The 21,696-nt window shown below is 51.3% G+C and overlaps 1 protein-coding gene across 5 annotated transcripts in view; it reads right to left on the bottom strand.

The window, feature by feature from the left end:
* Positions 1–21,696, bottom strand: part of gps2 (G protein pathway suppressor 2) — a 40,862-nt gene that overhangs the window by 6,272 nt on the left and 12,894 nt on the right. For all 5 annotated transcript variants that reach the window (XM_059974988.1, XM_059974992.1, XM_059974993.1 and 2 more), the window contains exons 4-8: positions 12,222–12,340; positions 9,168–9,247; positions 5,810–5,886; positions 3,725–3,893; positions 28–114 (exon numbers count right to left, since the gene is read on the bottom strand). In XM_059974988.1, the coding sequence (XP_059830971.1) occupies positions 28–114; positions 3,725–3,893; positions 5,810–5,886; positions 9,168–9,247; positions 12,222–12,340 (532 nt within the window). The remainder of the gene's footprint in view (positions 1–27; positions 115–3,724; positions 3,894–5,809; positions 5,887–9,167; positions 9,248–12,221; positions 12,341–21,696) is intronic.

Here is a 21,696-nt window from a genome sequence, read left to right as displayed (position 1 = left end):
CCACTTTCATCGCGGACAAGACCTTACCTTGCTGGGGGGTGAAGTGCCCATGGACTGCGTAGGCAGCCTGCTGATGTGGGAGATAGGCTGACATGGCTTGGAAAGCAGAGGGCCCTGGTGAAAGAACAAGAGCTGCAGTCAAATTCAACTCACATCAGTGCAGCGCCTTGAGTACGCAGGGTGATCAGGTAAAACCAATCGCCAAAGGACACGTAACAGCCTGTGACACCGAGCTTCCGGACATAGATACCAGCATGAGTGTGAGCTGTGGGAATGACTTGCTGGCCATTTTTCCGCATCTGCTCTCTCCTTTACCCCCACCCTATCCATCCGTAAGCGCAAACCTGGAGCTAGGTGGAGCCCCCCCAGCAGTATGGGAGTGCTGAGCAGACTCAGAGGGAAGAGGGTGGACACTGCCCTTCCCACAACCCCTCAGCGGGAGGGCAACGTGAGGTTAATCAGTTACAGTTATGCCTATTGCATTTGGTGTGTCACTGAAGACCCCTGCAAATTTCTACAGATGTATGGTGCATCAGCACTGGGTAAAGAGGCTCCAAAGCTGTCTCCATCACGGGCACATCCCTCACCAGCACCAACGACATCTTCAAAAGGCAGTGCCTCAAGAATTAGAATTACTTTTTGCTAGTATGTGAAACATACTAGAATTCAAAGTTATCGAAATGTGTATACCTTATACAACCTCGAGATTCATCTCCTAACAGGCAGCCACAAAACAAAGAAACCCCAAAGAATCCATTAAAAAAAGGACCATCAAACAGCCAATATGCAGAAAGAGAGAAAAAACAAATTGTGCAAACAATAAAAGGAAGCAAATAGCATTCAGAACTGAAGTTTTACGAAACACACAAAGCCAGGCATCACTGCAGCCGGAGCAGGCCGCAGCCCCAGTTCAGTGCAGAGCTGAGTAAACAGCGCAGAGCAATGAGAACTGGCCATCGCCTTGCCTCCCGTCCCAACACCCCGATCTTCTCAATCTGGCCCGACACTTAAGTTGTCCAAACAGTGGGTCGTTGCTCACTCCCGGGGACACCATGACTGTCTTTATTTTCCTCGATCACGCCTCCACCTACGCTTGCCTTTCCATTGTTAGCATTGATCGTTATTAATAAGGTATTTAGTAGTTTTCTTTATTTTGTTACACTGCTGGTAAGTAGTCGATTCATCACTCAGGACCGTCACCTCTCAGGACACGCTGCCTTCTCGTTGTTAGCACTGGGGAGGAGCCTGAGGACCCTGCTGGCCAGAAGAAACTATAGTATGCAATTAGTGGATTTGATGAATCAATGACAGGGGAAGCAGACAAACCAGTTGTCTCTTCCCCCATTCTGTGGACTCTGAACTGATTCTTGCTCTTGGATAGTATAATTAGACCAATTGAATACAGACACAAGGATCTTCAGGTAATGACCCGTTAAACCTGAGACCGTTCTCAGGCTACATCCACACTACACCGGATAAATCCGTAACCGAAGCTTTTTCTCTTCGTTTTTACCCTCCATCCACACTAAAACAACATTTACGTCCCCCAAAACCACATATCAGATACCTGTAAGATACAGTCACACAAAAAGTATATGGTCCAAGACCCTGAGTCTATGAACATTGCAGCAGTCTGCAATGGAACACAATACGGCTTGTCTTCTGCCGAGTGAACACTGGGGGGCAGCACCAACCCCAGCTTTGGACTCCATGCCACACCACCTCCATTGGAACCTGTCTCCTGGGCAACTATAAACAGGCGGCACCATGGATCGAGGCCTAGTCCTTGCTATTACCGAGGCCACGCAGTTCCCCTGCCATCCGCCAATATATCAGTGAATTGGACTTGCAGCGTTTCACACTAACAGTGTCCAACGGGTTCTTGCGAATAGGAGAAAAGCGACCACGACGATCACTTGCACACCTTGGTTCACCGACACCTCTCAGCCGCAGGTAGCAGCACGATCCGAACCAAGTCCAGCTCCTTCCGTTTCAGTTTGTTATCTTCTCTGTGTGTACCTTGCACACAAAACGTGGATGCTATCTTATATGTGCTATATGTGCCCTGTGCTGTATGTGACCATTGGGACAATGCGCTGCACCTTGGCCCTGGAATAACTCTGTTTCTTTTGGCTGTATTCATGGGTATTCCATGTATGGTCGAATGATAATTAAACTTGAAACTGAAAGATTTCGCTATCTATAATCTGTCTCATGCCTGGATAGGCTGGGCTGTTTTCCCTGGAAAGAAGGAGGCTGACCTTATTTAGGATGGAGACAGTGTGTGGTCATTATCTTTGCCCCCCGCCCCCCTCCAGAGTAAGGGAGCTACAACAAGGAGCATAGGTTTTTAAGGAGAGAGGGAGATTTAAAGGGGACTTGAGAGCTATGTCTCTGTGTTCAGTACATGGAACAATCTGCCAGAAGAAGTGGTAGAGGTGGATAGAGTTACAATGTTGTAAAGGCAATTGAAAAGGAGAAGTTAGTAAGGATATGTACCAAGTGCTTGCAATTGGGGACTAGCTCTCGGTCGGCAAGGACTATTTATCGCTGGCATATGTTGTGAAATTTTTTTGACTTTGCAGCAGCAGTACTTTGCAATGCATAAAAGAAAAGCACTAACTACAGTGATTTTATATATACATATAAAAAGGCTAATTTAAATTTGTTGTGCAATATATAAGAAATAAAAAAGTAGTGAGGTCGTGTTCATGGGTTCAATGTCCATTCAGAATTCTGATTGGAGAGGGGGAGATGCCGCCACCTGGTTTAGAGGGCATGCTACCAGGAGAGGCTGCATAAACTTGGGTTGTTTTTTCTGGCGTGCCAGAGGTTGGGGGGGGGGGGATCTGATAGAGGTTTATAAGATTATGAGAGGCATAGATAGAGCAGACAGGGAGTTTATTTTTCCAAGGTTGAAATGTCTAATACCAGAGGGCATGCATTGGAGGTGAGAGGGGGGAGGTTCAAAGGGGATGGGAGGGGTAAGTTTTTTACTCAGAGTGGTGGATGCCTGGTATGGTGGTAGAAGCAAATACATTAGAGGCTTTTAAGAGACGTTTGGACGTGGTGGAGGTAGGAGTGTTTAGTGTTTGGGTGTTTCTGATTTGCCTTTTAGCTGGATCGACACAACATTGTGGGCCAAATGGTGTATTCCTATGCTGAACTCTTCTATGTTCTGTGTTAAAACCGCTAAAACTACAAGAAACAGTACAATTGCTCTGTACTAATTTTTAATCCAGTGTGAACTCCTAGCAGTCCCCACCTTTCTGCTCCTACTGAAGGCAAAGAGCCCCGTTTTATCAGGCACCAGGGCGCGCCATCTTTAATGACCAAAGTTAACTAAAGGCTACACATGAATCATAATATGCTGCACCTCACAATGTAGTAATGAATATTTTACAAAATAAGCAAGTATCTACATTAAATACAGAATACAAACAACATACACAAATCTACACAGCCGCATTTATAAAGTGTTTGGTGGGAAAGGCACCCTAAAAGTACATCAGCTTGGTTCAAGACCGATTCTGAGAAAATACCGGGGAAGACATTGAAGTGCACACACTCAGCATGACGACGGCAGGAGGACAAGGCAATGTTTGTGCATGGCTGTAAATGTGTGCAAGGAGTGCGCTTACCCAGTGCTCTCTGATATAAACACTAAGTTAGTGTACAAGACACCGATGTAAAACGGACTGTGTGTGCTTAGCAGTTGTCTCACCTCGAAGCTGTTGGCTGCTGGTGTAAGTCACAGCCTGTCCTGGTCCATAAGGCGGTCCGTGCTGTGTCTGGTTAACAGGGTAACTGCTGTGTCCTGCTTGGCCACTCTGATACTGAGGATGGTCACCCTGTGCCGTCGTGAACCCAGCCTGCGCCGTGAATGCACGATTCTGGAGAGACAAACACGAGTGTGAGATGGGGTGGGGGGGGGAACGGGCAAGAGGAGAGACAGGCAGAGGGCAGTGGGGGGGGAGGGGAGGAGAGAGAGAGAGAGAGTGGAGCAGAGTGGGGCAGAGAGTGGACAAACCAATACGAGAGCGGGACGGAGACTTTTGAAATCTGCCTTCCATTGCTTCGCAAACCCTGATCGGGTGGGGGGGTGGGGGTATTACACCTTGCCCAAGGTGACCTGCAGGCTTGCGGAGGGAAGGAGCACCTCCTCTGGAAGAGATGTATCTTCACCCTGCCACCTGGATGAATGAAAAATGGAGGGCTATGTATAAGGGGAGGGTTAAATTGATCTTGGAATTTGTTAAAAGGTCAGCACAATGAAGGGCCTGTACTGCTCTACATTTAATTTCTTGATGTCCACAAAGGCAGCATAAAACAGGCTGATCTGTTAGAACACATCGACTTTAAGAAAGAGGATGTGCTGGAACTTTTGAAAGACACTAAGATAGATAAGTCAGAGGATTGAGTCTAAGAGCCGCGAGATAATGTTGCAGTTCTATAAAACCCTGGCTAGACCACACTGTGTTCAGTTCTGGTCACCTCATTACAGGAAGGATGTGGAAGCTTTGGAGGGTCCAGAGGAGATTTACCAGGATGCCTCGTAGATTAAAGAGCATGTCTTATGAGGATAGGCTGAGTGATATAGTGATCTTTTTCTTGGCGTGTCGAACGATAAAGACTTGAAAGAGGTGTACAAGTTGATAGGAGGTATAGATTGAGTGGAAATTGCTAACATGAGGGGGCATAAATTTAAGGTGATTGGAGGGTAATGTAGGGGGATGTCATAGGTAGATTTTCCCCCCACACAGCATGTAGTGGGTGTGTGAAACATGTTATCAGTGGTGACAGAGGACCAATACATTAGAGGCTTTTCAGAGTCAAGTCACTTTTATTGTCATTTCGACCATAACTGCTGGTACAGTGCATAGTAAAAATGAGACAACGTTTTTCAGGACCATGGTGTTACAACACAGTACAAAAATTAGACTGAACTACGTAAAAAACTAGACTACAGACCTACCCAGGACTGCATAAAGTAAACAAAGCAGAGCAGGCATTACAATAAATAATAAACAAGACAATAGGGCAGTAAGGTGTCAGTCCAGGCTCTGGGTATTGAGGAGTCTGATAGTTTGGGGGAAAGAAACTGTTACATAGTCTAGTTGTGAGGGCCCAACTGCTTTGGTGCCTTTTCCCAGACGGCAGGAGAGAGAAGAGTTTGTATGAGGGGTGCATGGGGTCCTTCATAAATGCTGTTTGCTTTGCGGATGCAGCGTGTGGTGTAAATGTCCGTAATGGCAGGAAGAGAAACCCCGATGATCTTCTCAGCTGACCTCCTTATCCGCTGCAGGGTCTTGCGATCCAAGATGGTGCAATTTCCGAACCAGGCAGTGATGCAGCTGCTCAGGATGCTCTCAATACAACCCCTGTAGAATGTGATGAGGATGGGGGGGGTGGGAGATGGACTTTCCTCAGCCTTTGCAGAAAGTAGAGATGCTGCTGGGCTTTCTTTGCTATGGAGCTGGTGTTGAGGGACCAGGTGAGATTCTCCGCCAGGTGAACACCAAGAAATTTGGTGCCCTTTACGAGACTCTTAGATATGCATTTGGGTAATAGAAATATGGAGAGATATGTAGGAGGGAAGGGTAAGATTGATCTTAAGAGTAGGTAAATGGGTCAGCACCATGAAGGGGCTGTACTGTGCTCTGTGAGGGCAAGCTGCAACTACTTTGGGGGAGGGAGGGAAGGGAAACTGAAGACAAGGTTGAAAGCAGGATAGGATGGAGCTGCAAGGTTGCGGAACCAAACCGTGCCCCCTCCGCCCGCCCCACTGCACTCAGCCCAGAGAACCCACCTGCGCGATGGCCCCAGATGTGAACATCTGTGACTTTGGACGATCTCCCAGCAGTCCGACCGGTCTCCCATGGCCTTCTAAAAGGAAAGGAGAACAGGTCAGGTGAAACACAGGCTGCTTTGTGGGTGAGGGGAGCTTGTGGCAACTGGGATGGAGGGTTAGGGCAGAGGGTGTCCTGAGAAGATGGGGGAGGATGTAGAGGATGAACTTTTGTGAACAGTTATTACCCCTCAACCATCAGGATCTTGAACCAGAGGGGATACCTCAGTCATCCCATCACTGAACTGTTCCCACAACCCATGGACTCACTCTCAAGGACAGTCCTACCCAGGTTCTTGATATTTATTATTATTTCTTTCTTTTTGTGTTTGCTGAGTTGTCTTTCGCACACCAGCAGCTTGTACATCTGTTCAGTGCAGTCTTTCATTGATTCTATTGTGTTTCTTGTATTCACAGTGAATGCCTGCAAGAAAATTAGTCACAATAATATTCATCGCAACAGGTCCTCCTTGGTTGCAGTGGATGACCATGATGTCACTGTGCCTCGTTGTGCCCTTCGCTCTCAATGGAACGTTGCAGAAACCACCTCCCAGTCTGCCGGAGCTGACTTTGCTTACTGGAATAGACCTGCCCCTATCTCACCCGGGGTAGGAGGCCCATTGGCTACACACACCCGTCAAAACGGTTTACCGGTGTGGCCGCTGTCGCAAGTAAACAGGTGAGAGCTCAGCATTGGGTGAGGCTTAAAGGCGAACAAGCCGCTCCAGAATGGACATGACAAGCCCCTACACCAAAGGCGCTACCCCTCCCTGGACACTTTATACACAGCGGTAGTAACCAAACTATAAAATTATCAATAAATACCCAACTAAAGAGAGAGACTGCTGATGCTGGAAATCAAGATGAACACTTTTCCCTTCTTCCTCCCCCAACCCCATTCCATTTTCCCTTATTTCTCTGGCATCATTACCCCTTCTCGCTGTCCTTCATAACCCTCACAAACTGCCGATACGTTCAGCTTCCTCCCTCCGGCTTCTCACCTTCTCCCTGGTACTTCATAGTCCATCGCCCTCTCCTTTAAGATTCTTTCCTCTTCAGCCAAGTGACCTCCATCCTTCTCACGATTCCCTTCCTATCCCCCCACTCTGCCCTCCTACCATCTTCCTCTCATCTGAAGAAATCTGGTATGTCACAAAAGACACTTGCAAATTCCTACAGATGTACTGTGGGGAACATTCTAACCAGCTGCATCGCTGTCTGGTATGGGGGGGGATGCTACTGCACAGGATCGAAAGAAGCTGCAAAGAGCAGCAAACTTAAGTCACCATCATGGGCATTAGCCACTATGGTATCCAGGATATCTTTAAGGAGCCATGCCTGAAAAAGGTGACACCCATCATTAAGAACCCCATCACCCAGGTCATGCCTTATTCTCATTGCTACCATCAGGAAGCAGGTACAAGAGCCTGAAGGCACACACTCAGCGATTCAGGAAGTTTTTTGCTCTGCCATCCAATTTCTGAATGGACATTGAACCCATGAGGACTACCTCACTACCTTGTTCCTCTCCACTGTATCTACCGTTTACCACTGTATATTTGTAATAGATTTTTCGTTATTGAGCATTCTATTGCACTGCTGACGTCAAACAACAAATTTCATGACGTAGGCCGGTGATAATAAAATTGATTCTGACTCAGAAGGGGTTTGCAAACAACGGACATTTGCAAGCAAATTGTCATCAACATTATGTGCTGTGTCGCATGATGTGGGCAATCATGGTCTTGCCATGATGTCCTGTGGGGGCATGGCTTATTCTGATTGTTGAAAGTCCCTTTGTTATGATTGGTTAGTTTAGAGACTGCCCGTTTTTCCATTGGCCAGCTGCGTGGTGTTGAATTTCAAGTAGCATATGGAAGAGGCCTGCTCCCACTTGGTTTGTTTATTGGAAGCGGTGCTCCTGACCATCGGGAAGGTATGCTCTGCAAGTGCTTTTAACTCAGTATGCTTGTTGAATAGTTTTTCCTAGTACAGTGGCCCTTCTTTTCCGCGAATTCTGCGTGCGCAAATTCAACCGACCACGAATCGCGAAAACCCGGAAGTGCTCTTCCAGCACTTGTTGTTCGAGCGTGTACTGACTTTTTTTCTTGTCATTATTCTCTAAACAATGCAGTATAACAACTATTTACACAGCATTTACATTGTATTAGGTATTATAAGTAATCTAGAGATGATTTAAAGTATACGGGAGGATGTGCGTGGGTTATCATGGACCAGGATCGAAAAAAATCAGAAGTTCTCTTACTAAGTTGGAACAGGTACATCTGCTATTATTTAGTATCAGTTAGTCAAACGTTTGTCATAGCATATAGTATATATTTTACCTTTCTATGCATATATAAAAAAAATGCTTAAGAACGTGTGTTTCAACACCACGCTGATCCAGTGACAGACCACTTCCGAGTGTGCTCTCCACCGTGCCGGGTTGATGTGGAGGATCAAAAACCCAAAACCTAATAATTAAACCACTGCGTTGCTTAGTAATAATTGTAGCTTTCATCGGGGCAGGGCCTTTCTCACTTTATCCTTTAAAATTGTTCCGACCGTTGACCGACGTAGCCTAACGCTTTTCCAATGACCGATGGTATTTCACCTCTTTCCAATCGCTTTATTATTTCCACTTTATTTTCAATCGTGATCATGATTACTTTCATGAACAGAAACACTGCGGATTCAGAGCTTGACCACCGGGTCCTAATATCCACTGCACTGAGACAGGTTAAATAAGGTCTGGGATTCCGCTGGGTCCTAAGGTCCACCGCATTGAGACAAGTTGAATAAGGAACTCGAGCATCTGCATTTTTTGGTATCCGCAAGGGGTCCCAGAACCAATCCCTCGCGGATAAGGAGGGCTGACTGTATATGTAACTTATGGAATACGAATGTTTGGATGAACTTTTACTGTTTGTAGACAAATGATTAATGTATTTATTTGCAGTGAGTTCTCTGTCTCACTTGCCAGACCCGCGAACCTGATTCAACCTTACACATGACCATGATCGTTCTTGGCAAATTTTTCCACAGAAGTGGTTTGCCATCTCCTTTTTCGGGGAAGTGTCTTTACAAGACAGGTGATGCCAGCCATTATCAATGATGCCTGGCATCAGTTGTTGCAGATCCAGGACTTGTGATATGCACCGGCTGCTCCTGTGACCATCTGCAGCCTTTTCCTGTGGCTTCATGTGACCCTGATTCGGGGTCGGAGGGGTGGCGGGGGACTGCAAGTAATTACAGATTGCAAATTCAGAGGTGATGTCAGGAACATTCACACACTGTTACACTGCCGACGTGCTCTTACCTTGTACGTTGATCAGATGTGGGCCAGAATGGATCGCCAGGGCCTGTGGGTATGCTGCCTGTGTCAGGGTGCTCAAGTCACTGGGAACGCAAGGTACAAGAGAGCAGAGTAATTAAGGTGATGGCTCACTGGCTTGATATGGTCCCATGACTCTCCCACATTTGCTTCTCACATTCGCAGAGGTCTTCACAAATCCGAGCCAGGCAGTAATCACCAGGCTGCCATTTGCCCACAGAAATGCAACTGTTCCCTCTCACAGAAAGGCAGTCGCATTCCCCACAGAAAGATGACCGAGTTCTCCACCTCATTAGGAGGTGACACAGTAGCATAGTGGTCAGCATAACTCTATTACTTGGGGTTGATTCCTACTGCTGTCTGTAAGGAGTTTCCACATTCTCCCCGTGACAATGAGTTTCCCCTGGGTACTATGGTCTCCCACCCCCCTCCCCACACTTCAAAGCCGATAAGACACAGGAGTAAAATTAGACCATTCGGCCCACTAATTCTGCTCTGTCATTCCATCATGGCTGAATTATTAACCCTCTCAACCCCATTCTCCTTCCGTAACCTTTTGCACCCTGACTAATCAAGAACCTATCAACCTCCACTTTAAATATACCCAATGACTTGCCTACAGGTTGGTAGGTTAATTGGTCACAAAGGTGTAACTGGGTGAAGCAAGCTTGGTGGGTCAGAATGACTTGTTCCATGCTGTACCTCTGAATAAAATAATTAGTTTGTTCGTTATGTACCACGTCATATGATGTAGGCAATCATGGTCTTTCCATAACCATGATTATTCTTGGCAAAGTTTTCAACGTAAATGGTTTGCCATTGCCTTCTTCTGGGCACTGTCTTTACAAGACGGGTGACCCCAGTCATTATCAATACTCTGCAGAGATTGTCAATAGTCACATAACCAGGACTTGTGATATGCACCAGCTTCTAACATGACCATTATGACCATTCACCACCACCTGCTCCCATGGCTTCACATGACCGCGATCGAAGGGCCAAGCAGGTGCAACACCTTGCCCAAGGGTGACCTGCAGGGTAACGGAGGAAAGGAATGCCTTACACCTCCTTTGGTAGAGACACATCTCCACCCCAACACCCAAAATAAATGGTACTGGTTCGCATTGAATAACAATGGCCTAACATCCTTGAAGGGAGTTTGTTCCAGTTGTTGGGGAGGCCTTAAGCTAGTTTTGCAGGGAATAGCTCAAGGGAGCAGAGTTACTAATGGGGGAGGCAGGTCATATTGAAAAGGAACACTGCCTGTTTAATTGACAGAGCACATGAAAAGGCACATGGAGGAAGGTAAGACTATCACATCTATTTTAATCAGCAAGACCGATGAACTTGAGAGCTTCTTCAAATCAGCTGGGAATATGAAATTGTTACTGTCACAGAGATGCATTTGAATGGAGAGAAAGGCTGGTAGGTCAACCTTCCATAAGACATAGGAGTATAATCAGGACATTCCACCCATCGAGTCTGCACTGCCATTACATCCTGGCTAGTTTATTTTCTCTCTCAATCCCATTCACCTACTTTCTCCATAATCCCGACTAATGAAGACCTATGAAACTCCACTTTCAATATACCCAATGACCCTGCAACAAATTCCACTGATTCACCACCTTCTGGCTAAAGATAGTGCTCGATGGCTCTGATCCCATACTCACTGGAGTTTCGAAGAATGGGGGAGGGGACAGAGGGATCTTATTTAGAGCAACTGAATACTGAAGACCAAGATAGAGTGAATGCTTCCAATAATAGGAGAGTCTAGGACCAGTGGGCATAGGTGCGGAAGCAGGCCTCTTTCCAGGGTATAGAAGCTTCAGGCATGAACGGGTGAAAGTTCCAATACGGATTAAGGAGTCCGTTGATGGGAGACCATGAGGACATCAGCAGCAGGCTGTTCAACTATATGTAAAACCCTCCCACATGTGAGTGATTAACTGAGTGGCATAGGATTAACCCATTAACTACCACAACAGTAGGGGAGAGGTGCGCAAAGCAGGTGGACATATGAAATGTAAAGGTCATGAAAGAAAAATAGATTGGTGTTATTTGTCATATGTACATTGAAATGTGACATTTTTGTCAAAACAAATTAGTAAAGATTGTGCTGGTTAAGTGTCGCCACACCTCCCGCGCCAAGGTAGCATGCCCGCAACTCACTAACCCTAACCATACGTCTTTGGACTGTGGCAGGAAACCCACATGATTACAGACAGAATGTACAAACTGCACTGGGGATCTGAACCCCAACCTTACAGCTGGCCGCTGTGGTAATACGTCACGTAGCAGTTGGAGCTAAATCGGCGTTAGGATGTGTTCTAGAATTATGCTATATCGCAACCATTAATTTCAACAGGGACCGGTCTTCAAACCTGAACGTGGATTGTAGATGGAGTTTAAAATGCAGCTCAGAACAATGATGTTCTTGGAGCTGCAGACTAGGGTTGATTGCAAACAACGAAACACCCCACTGGCCTAAGATGTCTGCATGTGCACGAATGCACCCAGGAGTCAATGGGGATTAACACTCATTTTGGGCATCTGGTGTGTGGGTGTGAAGATGGAGCTGTTTGAAAACTTTATATAATTCAAAGTAAGTATTATAAATACATTGTAACTATAGAATAGTCCTGCTGTTAACTTTGATGTTCAGCATATAAAAATGTCATGTAATAATGCAGCAGGGAGCCTCTCCTAAGAGTATGATGCCTGCTCGTGTGGTGAGTAAAAACTTCGAAATCACCAGCTTCAGTGTCTCCCAGTGACCAATCACAATCACAACAGCAGTCAGCACAATTACAATGTGGTGGATTGGGAAATTATTGATCATGTAAGATTTTACTTGATGCAGTGGGATTTCCAGTTTAGATGTCACATCTAAAATCAAACTTCATCAAACTGCAAGGGAGGAATTACACCTGTGGTAGATCAGTGCTTGCATCTGGCAAATATTTAACAGCAGCTGCTAACTTCTCCCGCCCTACATTTTTTAGGTATCAAAAGAGAAAGCTGAAGCAAGCTTTGTACCTCTGTTCCTTCATCTTGGCCCGTCGTTTTTCCTCCTCGTGCAGGACCTTCTTCAGCTGCAGGAAGAGCTGGTGCTTCTCCTCCTGCAGACTCTGCAGCTTCAGTTCCATCTTGGAGATCTGGTGAGGGGAAGAGATTTAAGAATGTTTAATGTCATCTCTAGTCCACAAGTATAAAGGTGATTGAAATAATTGTTACTCCAGGTCTGATGCAGCACAAGAAAAAACACAAAGGATAAAGGACACAGTAACTTCTTTCCATAGATAAATTGTATGTCCATAGAGTGATGCTAACCTGTACATGGGATGACTGATGGGAAATAATAAAGGAGTGGTGGAGTTAGTGGGTGGAGGTGCTGATCAGCCTGACTGCTTGGAGAAAGTGACCATCCGGTGGTCCTGGTGTGGACGCCACATAACCTTCTTCCCGATGGGAGTGGAGGAACAATCCATGACCAAGGTATGTGGAAGCCTTCATGATGTTAGTGGCCATTCTCCTGTACATCTGCCCTTGATGGCTGGTAGGCTGGTGTACTGGCCAGGTTTGTCTACCGTTGTACAGCCTTCCTTGTCCACCGTGGTGCATCTTGTCTGGATGCTCGCTGCAGCCTCCTCAGAAAGTACAGCAACACACACAAGATGCTGGAGGCATTGATGAGTTTTCTTTACCACGTATTCTGGGACCACGCGAGGCTGTGTGAGATGTGCCCTCTCGGAATTTGAAACGGCTCGTAGTTTCCACTGCCGTGCCACTGATATAAAAGTGGGGGGGGGGGGGGGCTGCGAGTGGTGCAAGCTCTCCTGAAGTCGATAACCATCTCCTTTGTCCTACTGACATTAAGGAAGAGGTTACTTGCCTTGAACCAGGCCTCGAGGTCTTCCACCTCCTCTCATTGTTATTGGTGATGAACAAACGGATCAAGAGGTGAGGTTGTGGCTTGGAGATAGTGCAGTCAGAGCACTGGAGAACAGTATATTAGTCATACACTCCAGGGAACCCTACTGAACTCCCCCTCAAAGTTCAAAGTAAATTTATTATCAATGTATGTATATTATCAAAGTATGTTACCATATACTGCATTGAGATTCATTTTCTAGCAGGCATTTACAGGGAAAAAACAATATTGTACAAAAAAACTATACTGTACATTGGGTGTCGGGGTGGTGATATACCTCCACCAAAAGAGGTGTAAGATGCTCCTTCTCTCTGCTAACCTGCCGGTCACCCCTGGGCAAAGTAGAGCACCCAATTAGCAACCCCCCTACCCCTGGATCAGGGTCTGATGAGCAGGGGCGTACAGATCACAAGTCCTGGTCATGTGACCACTGACACCAGGCAGACAATCTCTGAAGAGTATTGATAATGGCTGGGGTCACCAAAGACACTGCCCAGGAGGCAGCAATGGCAAACCACTTCCGTAGGAAAATTTTCCAGGAACAATCATGGTCATGGAAAGACCATGATCACCCAGGTCATACCTCAGAGTACATAAGGATATGATAATGTACATAAACAGACAAAAACAGGAGGACGTCAATGTACAAAAGAGACCTTCCTCAGTGCTCCAAAACCTAGAATCCCTTCTCCAGTTGAGAATATTGGACTCTGCCTCCAGCCTTGCCTTTGGGTAAGCTGAAGGATTTTACCAATGGGTTCTGATATAGTGTACACTTTGCTCCCAATCTCTACTCCGCCCTGCCCACAACAGTGCTCCTGGTATGGACTTCTCTACCTCAGTGAAACACGACAATGGGGGGTGGGTCTGGTTTCAGCCCGGACCATTGACTGTTTATTCTACTCCAGTGATGCTGCCTGACCTGCTGAGTTCCTCCAGCATTTTGTGTTAGTGTTTGTCTCAACATTGCCTAGGCCTGGGGTCCCCAACCTTTTCCGCACCGCGGATGGGTTTAATATTGACAATATTCTTGTGGACTGGCTGACCGGTGGGGGCGGGGGATGTTAATCACAACCAGAATATAGGTGATAAGTCAACTAAGTCATTTATAAGTGGTTAATACACTCAATTTCATTTCTAAAAGGGTTTATCTAACGAATTTAATATTGAACAGTGCATATTTTCCTCGTAAGAGCATATAAAATCATTGCAACACACCAATATCGCTGAATCAGTGGGAGCCCTGGGCTTGTTTCCCTGCAACAAGAGGGGCGATGGGAGACAGCGACACTCGAAGGGGGTTCCTTATGTCCAGTCTATTCCGCAATTTAGTTTTCGTTGCATTCATTGCAGAAAACCCCGCTTCGCAGAGATATGATGTTGGAAATGGAAGCAACGTTTTCAGTTGCTTTCGTGGCTACCTCAGGATATTCAGCCTTGACTTTGGTCCACAATGCCGGCAGAGATGTTATGTCAAACATACTTTTCAGCCCACCATCATTTGCAAGCTCGAGGAGTTGATCTTCTTCCCGCGCTGACATGGATGACGTGTGGGTAATGACTTCGCGTGTGTAATGACCACGTGTGCATTCAAATTCAACAGTGGGCGTGACAGGGAATGAGGAAAGGTGCAGCTGACTCATATCGCCAAATCATATTGTTTCCTCGCGGCCCGCTACTGGTCTGCGGCCTGGTGGTTGGGGACTACTGGCCTAGGCAACATCCTTGACTCCCAGCCACCCCCGACTGTCGGAATACACCAGCACTGCTGCCACCCAGTGGTCACCTTCAGAACAGCAATCACTTTAGGGTGCACTGCGCCATCTTCAATAATTCTGCAGTTACAGTGACAGTGACAGGGATACAACCTTAGGTCTGTATGTGTATGAGTGTCAGTGAATGTGTGTGTGTGTGTGCGTGCGCGTGCACATGCGTGTATGTGTGTTTTTGCATGCGTAGTTTTCTCTAACTTCTGGTAATTTCTCCCCCCCCCTCCCCCACACCTCTCTTCTTCCATTCCCCATCCTGGCTCCCCTCTTACCCTTTCTCTGATGTCTATCACCTCCCTCTGAGGTCCCTTCTCTTTCCCTTCCTCCCAATGTCCTCTCCTATCAGATTCCTTCTCTTTTAGCCCTTTACCCTTTCCACCTATCACATCCAAGCTTTTCACTTCATCGCTCCACCCCACCTACCCACCTCCCCACTCACCTGGCTTAACCTAGCCAGGTCACTGCTCCCCCCCCCCCCCCAGTGGGTGAGGGGGGGTCACGACTGTCGTTGTCACTGTTTCCTCCACCCCCGAGGGTGAGGGAGTCGGGATTGTCATTGTCACTGCTCCCCCCCCGTGGGTGAGGGGGGTCACGACTGTCGTTGTCGCTGTTTCCTCCCCCCCCCATGGGTGAGGGGGTCGGGATTGTCGTTCTCACTGTTTGCCCCCCCCCCGTGGGTGAGGGGGTCGGGATTGTCATTGTCACTGTTCCGCCCCCCCGTGGGTGAGGGGGTCGGGATTGTCATTGTCACTGCTCCCCCCCCCGTGGGTGAGGGGGGTCACGACTGTCGTTGTCACTGTTTCCTCCCCCCCCATGGGTGAGGGGGTCGGGATTGTCGTTCTCACTGTTTGCCCCCCCCCCCGTGGGTGAGGGGGTCGGGATTGTCATTGTCACTGTTCCCCCCCCCCGTGGGTGAGGGGGTCGGGATTGTCATTGTCACTGTTTCCTCCCCCCCGTGGGTGAGGGGGTCGGGATTGTCATTGTCACTGTTTCCCCCCCCGTGGGTGAGGGGGTCGGGATTGTCGTTGTCATTGTTTCCTCCCCCCATGGGTGAGGGGGTCGGGATTGTCATTGTCACTGTTTCCTCCCCCCCCCCCGTGGGTGAGGGGGTCGGGATTGTCATTGTCACTGTTTCCCCCCCCGTGGGTGAGGGGGTCGGGATTGTCGTTGTCATTGTTTCCTCCCCCCATGGGTGAGGGGGTCGGGATTGTCATTGTCACTGTTTCCTCCCCCGTGGGTGAGGGGGTCGGGATTGTCATTGTCACTGTTTCCTCCCCCGTGGGTGAGGGGGGGTCGGGATTGTCATTGTCACTGTTTCCTCCCCCCGTGGGTGAGGGGGTCGGGATTGTCATTGTCACTGTTTCCTCCCCCCCGTGGGTGAGGGGGTCGGGATTGTCATTGTCACTGTTTCCTCCCCCGTGGGTGAGGGGGTCGGGACTGTCGTTGTCACTGTTTCCCCCCTCCCCCCGTGGGTGAGGGGGTCGGGATTGTCATTGTCACTGTTTCCCCCCCCCCGTGGGTGAGGGGGTCAGGATTGTCGTTGACAGTTTCCTCTCCCCCACCCCCCGTGGGTGAGGGGGTCGGGATTGTCGTTGTCACTGTTTCCCCCCCCCCCGGGTGAGGGGGTCGGGATTGTCATTGTCACTGTTTCCTCCCCCCCCCCGTGGGTGAGGGGGTCGGGATTGTCGTTGTCACTGTTTCCCCCCCCCCCCCGGGTGAGGGGGTCGGGATTGTCATTGTCACTGTTTCCTCCTCCCCCCGTGGGTGAGGGGGTCGGGATTGTCATTGTCACTGTTTCCTCCCCCCGTGGGTGAGGGGGTCGGGATTGTCATTGTCACTGTTTCCTCCCCTCCCCCCGTGGGTGAGGGGGTCGGGATTGTCGTTGTCACTGTTTCCTCCCCCCCCCCCCCGTGGGTGAGGGGGTCGGGATTGTCATTGTCACTGTTTCCTCCCCCCGTGGGAGAGGGGGTCGGGACTGTCATTGTCACTGTTTCCCCCCCCCCCCCCGTGGGTGAGGGGGTCGGGATTGTCATTGTCACTGTTTCCTCCTCCCGTGGGTGAGGGAGTCGGGATTGTCGTTGTCACTGTTTCCTCCTCCCCCCATGGGTGAGGGGGTCGGGATTGTCGTTGTCACTGTTTCCTCCCCCCCCCCAAGTGTGAGGGGGTCGAGATTGTCATTGTCACTGTTTCCTCCCCCCCCCCCCGTGGGTGAGGGGGTCGGGATTGTCATTGTCACTGTTTCCTCCCCGTGGGTGAGGGAGTCGGGATTGTCATTGTCACTGTTTCCCCCCCCCCACGTGGGTGAGGGGGTCGGGATTGTCATTGTCACTGTTTCCTCCCCGTGGGTGAGGGAGTCGGGATTGTCATTGTCACTGTTTCCCCCCCCCCACGTGGGTGAGGGGGTCGAGATTGTCATTGTCACTGTTTCCCCCCCCCCGTGGGTGAGGGGTCGGGATTGTCATTGTCACTGTTTCCTCCTCCCCCCGTGGGTGAGGGGTCGGGATTGTCATTGTCACTGTTTCCTCTCCCTGTGGGTGAGGGAGTCGGGATTGTCGTTGTCACTGTTTCCTCCCCCCGTGGGTGAGGGAGTCGGGATTGTCGTTGTCACTGTTTCCTCCTCCCCCCGTGGGTGAGGGAGTCGGGATTGTCGTTGTCACTGTTTCCTCCTCCCCCCGTGGGTGAGGGAGTCGGGATTGTCATTGTCACTGTTTCCTCCCCCCCCCCGTGGGTGAGGGAGTCGGGATTGTCGTTGTCACTGTTTCCCCCCCCCCCCCGTGGGTGAGGGAGTCGGGATTGTCGTTGTCACTGTTTCCCCCCCCCCCCGTGGGTGAGGGGGTCGGGATTGTCATTGTCACTGTTTCCCCCCCCCCCCGTGGGTGAGGGGGTCGGGATTGTCATTGTCACTGTTTCCCCCCCCCCCCCGTGGGTGAGGGGGTCGGGATTGTCATTGTCACTGTTTCCTCCCCTCCCCCCGTGGGTGAGGGGGTCGGGATTGTCATTGTTCCCCCCCCCCCCGTGGGTGAGGGGGTCGGGATTGTCATTGTCACTGTTTCCTCCCCCCGTGGGTGAGGGGGTCGGGATTGTCGTTGTCACTGTTTCCTCCCCGTGGGTGAGGGGGTCGGGATTGTCGTTGTCACTGTTTCCTCCCCCCCCCCCAAGGGTGAGGGGGTCGAGATTGTCATTGTCACTGTTTCCCCCCCCCCCGGGTGAGGGGGTCGGGATTGTCATTGTCACTGTTTCCCCCCCCCCGTGGGTGAGGGGGTCGGGATTGTCGTTGTCACTGTTTCCTCCTCCCCCCATGGGTGAGGGGGTCGGGATTGTCATTGTCACTGTTTCCTCCCCATGGGTGAGGGAGTCGGGATTGTCATTGTCACTGTTTCCCCCCCCCCCCGTGGGTGAGGGGGTCGGGATTGTCATTGTCACTGTTTCCTCCTCCCCCCGTCGGTGAGGGGGTCGGGACTGTCGTTGTCACTGTTTCCTCCCCCCCCCCCAAGTGTGAGGGGGTCGGGATTGTCATTGTCACTGTTCCCCCCCCCCGTGGGTGAGGGGGTCGGGATTGTCATTGTCACTGTTCCCCCCCCCCGTGGGTGAGGGGGTCGGGACTGTCATTGTCACTGTTTCCCCCCGCCCCCCGTGGGTGAGGGGGTCGGGATTGTCATTGTCACTGTTTCCTCCCCCCGTGGGAGAGGGGGTCGGGACTGTCATTGTCACTGTTCCCCCCCCCCCCGTGGGTGAGGGGGTCGGGATTGTCATTGTCACTGTTTCCTCCCCCCGTGGGTGAGGGGGTCGGGATTGTCATTGTCACTGTTTCCCCCCCCCCCCCGTGGGTGAGGGGGTCGGGATTGTCATTGTCACTGTTTCCCCCCCCCCCCCCGTGGGTGAGGGGGTCGGGATTGTCATTGTCACTGTTTCCTCCCCTCCCCCCGTGGGTGAGGGGGTCGGGATTGTCATTGTTCCCCCCCCCCCCGTGGGTGAGGGGGTCGGGATTGTCATTGTCACTGTTTCCTCCCCCCGTGGGTGAGGGGGTCGGGATTGTCGTTGTCACTGTTTCCTCCCCGTGGGTGAGGGGGTCGGGATTGTCGTTGTCACTGTTTCCTCCCCCCCCCCCAAGGGTGAGGGGGTCGAGATTGTCATTGTCACTGTTTCCCCCCCCCCCGGGTGAGGGGGTCGGGATTGTCATTGTCACTGTTTCCCCCCCCCCGTGGGTGAGGGGGTCGGGATTGTCGTTGTCACTGTTTCCTCCTCCCCCCATGGGTGAGGGGGTCGGGATTGTCATTGTCACTGTTTCCTCCCCATGGGTGAGGGAGTCGGGATTGTCATTGTCACTGTTTCCCCCCCCCCCCGTGGGTGAGGGGGTCGGGATTGTCATTGTCACTGTTTCCTCCTCCCCCCGTCGGTGAGGGGGTCGGGACTGTCGTTGTCACTGTTTCCTCCCCCCCCCCCAAGTGTGAGGGGGTCGGGATTGTCATTGTCACTGTTCCCCCCCCCCGTGGGTGAGGGGGTCGGGATTGTCATTGTCACTGTTCCCCCCCCCCGTGGGTGAGGGGGTCGGGACTGTCATTGTCACTGTTTCCCCCCGCCCCCCGTGGGTGAGGGGGTCGGGATTGTCATTGTCACTGTTTCCTCCCCCCGTGGGAGAGGGGGTCGGGACTGTCATTGTCACTGTTCCCCCCCCCCCCCGTGGGTGAGGGGGTCGGGATTGTCATTGTCACTGTTTCCCCCCGCCGTGGGTGAGGGAGTCGGGATTGTCGTTGTCACTGTTTCCCCCCGCCGTGGGTGAGGGGGTCGGGATTGTCGTTGTCACTGTTTCCTCCGCCCCCCGTGGGTGAGGGGGTCGGGATTGTCATTGTCACTGTTTCCTCCCCCCCCCAAGTGTGAGGGGGTCGAGATTGTCATTGTCACTGTTTCCTCCCCCCCCCCGTGGGTGAGGGAGTCGGGATTGTCATTGTCACTGTTTCCTCCGCCCCCCGTGGGTGAGGGGGTCGGGATTGTCATTGTCACTGTTTCCTCCCCCCCCCAAGTGTGAGGGGGTCGAGATTGTCATTGTCACTGTTTCCTCCCCCCCCCATGGGTGAGGGGGTCGGGATTGTCGTTGTCACTGTTTCCTCCCCCCGTGGGTGAGGGGGTCGGGATTGTCGTTGTCACTGTTTCCTCCTCCCCCCGTGGGTGAGGGGGTCGGGATTGTCGTTGTCACTGTTTCCTCCCCGTGGGTGAGGGAGTCGGGATTGTCATTGTCACTGTTTCCCCCCCCCCCCGTGGGTGAGGGGGTCGAGATTGTCATTGTTACTGTTTCCCCCCCCCCCGTGGGTGAGGGGTCGGGATTGTCATTGTCACTGTTTCCTCTCCCTGTGGGTGAGGGAGTCGGGATTGTCGTTGTCACTGTTTCCTCCCCCCGTGGGTGAGGGAGTCGGGATTGTCATTGTCACTGTTTCCTCCCCCCGTGGGTGAGGGGGTCGGGATTGTCGTTGTCACTGTTTCCTCCCCCCGTGGGTGAGGGGGTCGGGATTGTCATTGTCACGGTTTCCCCCCCCCCCCCGTGGGTGAGGGGGTCGGGATTCTCATTGTTCCCCCCCGCCCCATGGGTGAGGGGGTCAGGATTGTCGTTGTCACTGTTTCCTCCCCCCGTGGGTGAGGGGGTCGGGATTGTCGTTGTCACTGTTTCCCCCCCCCCCCCCATGGGTGAGGGGGTCAGGATTGTCGTTGTCACTGTTTCCCCCCCCGTGGGTGAGGGGGTCGGGATTGTCGTTGTCACTGTTTCCTCCCCCCGTGGGTGAGGGGGTCGGGATTGTCGTTGTCACTGTTTCCTCCCCCCCCCCGTGGGTGAGGGGGTCGGGACTGTCGTTGTCACTGTTTCCTCCCCTCCCCCCAAGGGTGAGGGGGTCGAGATTGTCATTGTCACTGTTTCCTCCCCCCCCGTGGGTGAGGGGGTCGAGATTGTCATTGTCACTGTTTCCTCCCCCCCCCCCCCCCGTGGGTGAGGGAATCGGGATTGTCATTGTCACTGTTTCCTCCCCCTGTGGGTGAGGGGGTCGGGATTGTCGTTGTCACTGTTTCCTCCTCCCCCCGTGGGTGAGGGAGTCGGGATTGTCATTGTCACTGTTTCCTCCCCATGGGTGAGGGAATCGGGATTGTCGTTGTCACTGTTTCCTCCTCCCCCCGTGGGTGAGGGAGTCGGGATTGTCATTGTCACTGTTTCCTCCCCCTGTGGGTGAGGGGGTCGGGATTGTCGTTGTCACTGTTTCCTCCTCCCCCCGTGGGTGAGGGGGTCGGGATTGTCATTGTCACTGTTTCCTCTCCCCCCCGTGGGTGAGGGGGTCGGGATTGTCATTGTCACTGTTTCCTCTCCCTGTGGGTGAGGGGGTCGGGATTGTCATTGTCACTGTTTCCTCCCCCCCCCCCGTGGGTGAGGGAGTCGGGATTGTCATTGTCACTGTTTCCTCCTCCCCCCGTGGGTGAGGGAGTCGGGATTGTCGTTGTCACTGTTTCCTCCCCCGTGGGTGAGGGGTCGGGATTGTCATTGTCACTGTTTCCTCCCCCGTGGGTGAGGGAGTCGGGATTGTCATTGTCACTGTTTCCTCCCCCCCCCCCGTGGGTGAGGGGGTCAGGATTGTCGTTGTCACTGTTTCCTCCTCCCCCCGTGGGTGAGGGGGTCGGGATTGTCGTTGTCACTGTTTCCTCCCCCCGTGGGTGAGGGGTCGGGATTGTCGTTGTCACTGTTTCCTCCCCCCGTGGGTGAGGGGTCGGGATTGTCGTTGTCACTGTTTCCTCCCCCCGTGGGTGAGGGGTCGGGATTGTCATTGTCACTGTTTCC

Source organism: Hypanus sabinus, chromosome 7, assembly GCF_030144855.1.
Source record: "Hypanus sabinus isolate sHypSab1 chromosome 7, sHypSab1.hap1, whole genome shotgun sequence".
In the NCBI taxonomy this organism is placed as follows: Eukaryota; Metazoa; Chordata; class Chondrichthyes; order Myliobatiformes; family Dasyatidae; genus Hypanus; species Hypanus sabinus.
This window is presented reverse-complemented; position numbering and strand designations above follow the sequence as displayed.